Raw genomic sequence first — 6,733 nt, 5'->3', positions numbered from 1 at the left:
ATTTTCCGACTCAAAGAAAACTAAGTAAACTTCATCCTTTGGGGTCAGTCGACGATGTTCCTCTTCCCATTCTAGTTCCTCGTTTTCTTTTGGAAAATGAGGGTAAACCCCCAGGCTCTACATCGATTGATGCCGATGACAAAGAGGCACTTGGTGTTGACTAAGAAGGGCGTTGCTAGGTTAGGGAGGGTGGTTGTCTGCCTTACTCTCTTTACCCCTCTAGGTTTTTCCTTTCCCTATCCTACTCTGCTTTGGGTCCCTCTACTCTTTCCCTCTCTTGCTCTGCTTTGTTTCCCTCTGCTCTCATGATCAAGCATGTAGAATTCATGGAGTCCAGCTATGTTGTGTAGCAATTCTTGGCTACGTAAGCATGTGTGCTTCTGATTTCTGAAAACTCCTATAAAAATCTTTATTTGTGTCTAGCTGGCGACAGATTTAGAGCTGCCAGGATAACGAGCAATGCTACACGCACGTAACATTTTTACAGGGTATTACGGAGTGGTTTAAACAGCCCGTAATGCTCTGTAAACCGCCCGTCTGATTTCGCAGGATAACAGAGGTAGCAAAAGTTGAGTCATACATCTACAAAGCTTTCATGTACCAATACCAACGGAGCCAGCAAGCAGGCACGCATATAGATCAGATCGATTAATTCTGGGTCATCACACAAGTAAACAATACAGAAATAACGACCTGAATCACCAAGCATGCATCGATCAGTATAATATTATCCATTGACAACTATTAAATAATGCGACGGAGATCTTACATGACTGTATACTTATATATGGTAACTAAAGTAGCACTAGGAACTACATATGAGAGACGTCCTAAACCCCTAAACGATAGCTGGTATCTTTCTCTGATCCTACCTAAACAAAACCAACTTAAACGATATATAATCTAACAAAAGCATCGGTGATCTGCGCATCCTTTTGCTCCTATGGTGATGGCGCGGGGGAAGCAGCGTGAGGCGCCGGAGTCGTGGCAGGAGGCATCAACGGCGGCAAGGGTTGGGCTGACAAATCAAAACCAATGCAAGTTAATCAATCTCCTTCAAAGAAGCTGCACATATGAAGAAAAACACACAGAACAAGGTTAGTAACTTACTGCCGCAGGAGAAGATCGTCTGGATGGGTATCATGGCACCACACCTAACCGGGAGGATGATCATGCGGATCGGATCTATGGGCTTGGGGAAGAGCTTGCTCATGCCGCCGTTGTTGTTGAGGCCGTGGCAGAGGCAGATCGGCGCGGTGCTGACGACCGACTTGAGGCCGTCGCAGCACGCGTCCGGTGGCGAGAACACCGTGATGTTGGTGAGGTAGTCCATGCACGGTATCATGCTCGTCAATGGTGTGAGGCACTCCTTTGGCGGCGGCGGGCTTGGCCAGCCGGTGGGAAGTGGGAGGTGTGGGAGGCTAGGCAGTGCAGGGGATGGAGGGGCGCCCGGTGCACCACCAGGGAGCGGCCCGAATAGCGGCGGCAGGCCCGGGATCTGGGGCAGTGGTGGGAATAGGGATCGGAATATCGGTGGTAGGCTACGCATGCCGGGGATCTGAGGCAACGGCAGCCCGGGAAGAGACGGGGAGCCTCCATTGGCCGTGGTGGTGGCTGTGGCTTCTTCTTGGTTTGCGGCGGCGGTCGGCTGGACCCTCGCCTCGGAGGGCTGCAGCGTCGCCGCCATGGCCAGCAGGGCGAAGAGCACGGCCACGGTGTACTTGGAGCGCGCCATTGTTTGCGTGAGGGGAGGATGCGTTGATATGGATGGATGGCATTCGTATGTTTGCCCAACTATTTATACTGCTCCGGCTGCGTCGGCAGGGCGCGTTAGAGATAGACAAGTTTGAATATTTTTCTAACCATTTGAATATTTTTATCCAACTAGATTGAGGTCTGTTTGGGTTGTGCAGGTTTCCTTCTGTACGACGTCCTCTCTATGCAGATAGAGCTGGAGGTTCAAACAAGACCATTTGCATCCTACACACGTTGAGGTGGATAAGATTCTCTTTTTTCCTTTTTTAAACTGGTATTGTTTTGAAATCTTTTTTAACTGGTTATTATTTCCATTCATCCTTTTAAAAAACATCATTTCTTTTTGAATTTGGAACTCACGGGATATAATATTGTTTGTTAGAACAAAGACAGCACAAATCGAACGACATGGATCGGAGTTGAATTGCAAATTGTACATGCATGCCCACGTTGAAAAACAGTACCGGAGGCCGGAGTTCTTGGAAAAGTACCAAGGACATACTTTTTTTTGGATAAGTACAAGGGCATACATACATATACTATTCGGGTTATTTTTCGGCTGATAATGTATCTACTTTCTTGAATACGCAAGGACTTGCATATCATTCATTGATAGGCTTTTTCTAAAAATCATTTCATTGATCTCGCGCATCAATCACTCGTACACAGTGCAATGGCTTGATCATGCACCGAAAAGCGACCAAGACGGTTGCACGGTGAATCTAGGCTACGTTCAGGCAGCAATGTATCTAGCCCAGGAGCTCCGACGGGCGCCCAGGACTTTGCTTCATCTCCAATTGTCATGGTAAGCTGAGAGACCAATGATTGATCAGCCTCAAAGACGCAAGCATTTCGGGCCTTCCAAAGCCACCATTCCATGAGGACCATCATGGAGTTATGCTTTGATGCTGCCCGATAAGAACCATGGCATATGATGCCGCCCACCAGTCGAGGAAGTTGTTGTTCGCGCTCGGCATCGAGTCGTCACCCACCACAATAGGTTCTCATGCCACACCTACCGCGAGAATGAACAGCCCACAAAGCAAGTGATGCATGGTCTCGGGCTCGAGGTCATAAAGAACAAAGAGGGGTGTATCTGGTAGCCCACACCTCTGCACTCACTCGCCAGTCCAGCACTGATCTTGGAGAGCAAGCCAAAAGAAAATTTTGATTCGAAACAACACTCAAGTCTTCTAGTTCCAGTCACCTGTGGGCACCACCAACAGCCCGAGCAGAAGCACCGCATAGCAGGAGGTGGCTCGACCGTGGTTCAGGTAACTACTCGGTCTCCTCCTTCATGCACCCACTATAGTGTTGGGGAACGTAGCATAAATTCAAAATTTTCCTACGTGTCACCAAGATCAATCTATGGAGTAATCTAGCAACGAGGGGAAGGAGAGTGCATCTACATACCCTTGTAGATCACTATGCGGAAGCGTTCAAGAGAACGGGGTTGATGGAGTCGTACTTGTCGTGATCCAAATCACCGATGATCCTAGTGCCGAACGGACGGCCCCTCCGCGTTCAACACACGTACAACCCGGTGACGTCTCCCATGTCTTGATCCAGCAAGGAGAGAGGGAGAGGTTGAGGAAGACTCCATCCAGCAGCAGCACAATGGCGTGGTGGTGATGGAGGAGCGTGGCAATCCTGCAGGGCTTCGCCAAGCACCGCGAGATATGAGGAGAAAGAGAGGGAGGGCTGCACCAACAGGCAGAGATCAGATCGCGTGTCTTGGGCAGCCCCTAGGCCTCATATATATAGGGGAAGGGGAGGAGGGTGCGCCCCCTCTAGGGTTCCCACCCCTAGAGGGGCGGCAGCCCCAAACCCATCTATGGGTGGCGGCCACAAGGGGGGAGGAGAGGGAGGCGCAGGGAGTATGGGCCTTAGGGCCCATCTGCCCTTATGGTTTGCCCCCTCTCCCCTTCTAGGCGCATGGGCCTTAGTGGGAGGCGCCCCAGCCCACCTAGGGGCTGGTGCCTTCTCACACTTGGCCCATGTATGCCTCTGGGGCCCATGGCCCCCCCGGTGGACCCCCGGACCCCTCCGGTGGTCCCGGTACATTACCGATAAACCCCGAAACCCAAAACAGGACTTCCCATATATAAATCTTTATCTCCGGACCATTCCGGAACTCCTCGTAACGTCCGGGATCTCATCCAGGACTCCGAACAACATTCGGTAACCACATACAAACTTCCTTTATAACCCTAGCGTCATCGAACCTTAAGTGTGTAGACCCTACGGGTTCGGGAGACATGCAGACATGACCGAGACGTTCTCTGGTCAATAACCAACAGTGGGATCTGGATACCCATGTTGGCTCCCACATGTTCCACGATGATCTCATCGGATGAACCACTATGTCAAGAACTTAATCAATCCCGTATACAATTCCCTTTTGTCTATCGGTACGATACTTGCCCGAGATTCGGTCGTCAGTATCCCGATACCTTGTTCAATCTCGTTACGGCAAGTCTCTTTACTCGTTCCGTAACACATCATCCCATGATCAACTCCTTGATCACATTGTGCACATTATGATGATGTCCTACCGAGTGGGCCCAGAGATACCTCTCCGTCACACGGAGTGACAAATCCCAGTCTCGATTCGTGCCAACCCAACAGACACTTTCGGAGATACCCGTAGTGCACCTTTATAGCCACCCAGTTACGTTGTGACGTTTGGCACACCCAAAGTATTCCTACGGTATCCGGGAGTTGCACAATCTCATGGTCTAAGGAAATGATACTTGACATTAGAAAAGCTTTAGCATATGAACTACACGATCTTGTGCTATGCTTAGGATTGGGTCTTGTCCATCACATCATTCTCCTAATGATGTGATCCCGTTATCAATGACATCCAATGTCCATGGTCAGGAAACCGTAACCATCTATTGATCAACAAGCTAGTCAACTAGAGACTTACTAGGGACATGGTGTGTCTATGTATCCACACATGTATCTGAGTTTCCTATCAATACAATTCTAGCATGGATAATAAACGATTATCATGAATAAGGAAATATAATAATAACTAATTTATTATTGCCTCTAGGGCATATTTCCAACAGTCTCCCACTTGCACTAGAGTCAATAATCTAGTTCACATCGCCATGTGATTAACACTCACAGGTCACATCGCCATGTGACCAACATCCAAAGAGTTTACTATAGTCAATAATCTAGTTCACATCACTATGTGATTAACACTCAATGTATTCTGGGTTTGATCATGTTGCTTGTGAGAGAGGTTTTAGTCAACGGGTCTGCAACATTCAGATCCGTATGCACTTCGCAAATCTCTATGTCATCTTGTAGATGCAGCTACTACGCTATATTTGGAGCCATTTCAAATAACTGTTCTACTTGGAGCTATTCTAAATTGTTGCTTCATTATACGTATCCGGTATCTCTACTCAGAGCTATCCGGATAGGTGTTAAGCTTGCATCGACGTAACCCTTTACGACGAACTCTTTCACCACCTCCATAATTGAGAAAATTCCTTAGTCCACTAGTTACTAAGGATAACTTTGACCGCTGTCCTGTGATCTATTTTTGGATCACTCTTGTACCCCTTGACTGACTCATGGCAAGGCACACTTCAGGTGCGGTACACAGCATAGCATACTGTAGAGCCTATGTCTTAAGCATAGGGGACGACCTTCGTCTTTTCTCTCTATTTTGCCGTGGTCGAGGTTTAAGTCTTAACTTCATACCTTACAACTCAGGCAAGAACTCCTTCTTTGACTGATCCATCTTGAACACTTTCAAGATCATGTCAAGGTATGTGCTCATTTGAAAGTACCATTAAGCGTTTTGATCTATCCTTATAGATCTTGATGCTCAACGTTCAAGTAGCTTAATCCAGGCTTTCCATCGAAAAATACTTTCCAAATAACCCTATATGCTTTCCAGAAATTCTACGTCATTTCTGATCAACAATATGTCAACATATACTTATCAGAAATTCTATAGTGCTCCCACTCACTTCTTTGGAAATACAAGTTTCTCATAAACTTTGTATACACCCAAAACTTTGATCATCTTATCAAAGCATACATTCCAACTCCGAGATGCTTACTCCAGTCCCTAGAAGGACAGCTGGAGCTTTGCATACTTATTAGCATCTTTCAGGATTGACAAAACCTTCCGGTTTGTATCACATACAACCTTTCCTAAAAAAACGTCGAGGAAACAATGTTTTGACATCCTATCTGCAAGATTTCATAAATAATGCAGTAATCGCTAATATAATTCCAACAGACTCTTAGCATCGCTACGAGTGAGAAAGTCTCATCGTAGTCAACTCCTTGAACTTGTCGGAAAACATCTTAACGACAAGTCGAGCTTTCTTAATGGTGACATTTACCATCATTGTCCGTCTTCCTTTTAAAATCCATCTGCACTCAACAGCCTTACGACCATCGAGCTGTTCTGCCAAAGTCTACACTTTGTTTTCATACATGGATCCTCTCTCGGATTTTATGGCCTCGAGCCATTTATTGGAATCCGGGCCCACCATCGCTTCTCCATAGCTCGTAGGTTCATTGTTGTCTAGCAACATGACTTCCAAGACAGGATTACGTACCACTCTGAAGTAGTACGCATCCTTGTCATCCCACGAGGTTTGGTAGTGACTTGATCTGAAGTTTCATGATCACTATCATAAGCTTCCACTTCAATTGGTGTAGGTGCCACAGGAACAACTCTTTGTGCCCTGCTATACACTAGTTGAAGTGACGGTTCAATAACCTCATCAAGTCTTCACCATCCTCCCACTCAATTCTTTCGAGAGAAACTTTTCCTCGAAAAAGGACCCGATTCTAGAAACAATCCCTTATTGCTTTCGGATCTGAGACAGGAGGTATACCCAACTGTTTTGGGTGTCCTATGAAGATGCATTTATCCGCTTTGGGTTCGAGCTTATCAGCCTGAAACTTTTTCACATAAGCATCGTAGCCCCAAACTTTT

At 46.9% G+C, this 6,733-nt stretch overlaps 1 protein-coding gene across 1 annotated transcript; it reads right to left on the bottom strand.

Moving 5' to 3' along the window:
• Window positions 1-686: 686 nt before the first annotated feature.
• On the bottom strand, window positions 687-1,735 carry LOC119356732 (proline-rich receptor-like protein kinase PERK2). The gene is made up of 2 exons (XM_037623714.1): window positions 1,111-1,735; window positions 687-1,018 (listed from the first exon to the last, which is right to left on the bottom strand). The coding sequence occupies exons 1-2, from the start codon at window positions 1,733-1,735 to the stop codon at window positions 942-944; spliced, it is 702 nt and encodes a 233-aa protein (XP_037479611.1). The 3' UTR covers window positions 687-941.
• Between the last annotated feature and the right edge of the window lie 4,998 nt (window positions 1,736-6,733).

Source organism: Triticum dicoccoides, chromosome 1A (genome assembly GCF_002162155.2).
Source record: "Triticum dicoccoides isolate Atlit2015 ecotype Zavitan chromosome 1A, WEW_v2.0, whole genome shotgun sequence".
Lineage (NCBI taxonomy): Eukaryota > Viridiplantae > Streptophyta > Magnoliopsida > Poales > Poaceae > Triticum > Triticum dicoccoides.
The sequence above is the reverse complement of the archived record's forward strand: the minus strand, read 5'-3'. Positions and strand labels throughout refer to the sequence as shown.

What these genes read in the sequence shown, in the direction of transcription:
- LOC119356732 (XM_037623714.1), bottom strand. Translation starts at nt 1,735, where the DNA reads ATGGCGCGCTCCAAGTACACCGTGGCCGTGCTCTTCGCCCTGCTGGCC. An exon ending in GACGATCTTCTCCTGCGGCA is followed by an intron (nt 1,019 to 1,110) that starts GTAAGTTACTAA and finishes TTGATTTGTCAG; the next exon opens with CCCAACCCTTGCCGCCGTTG.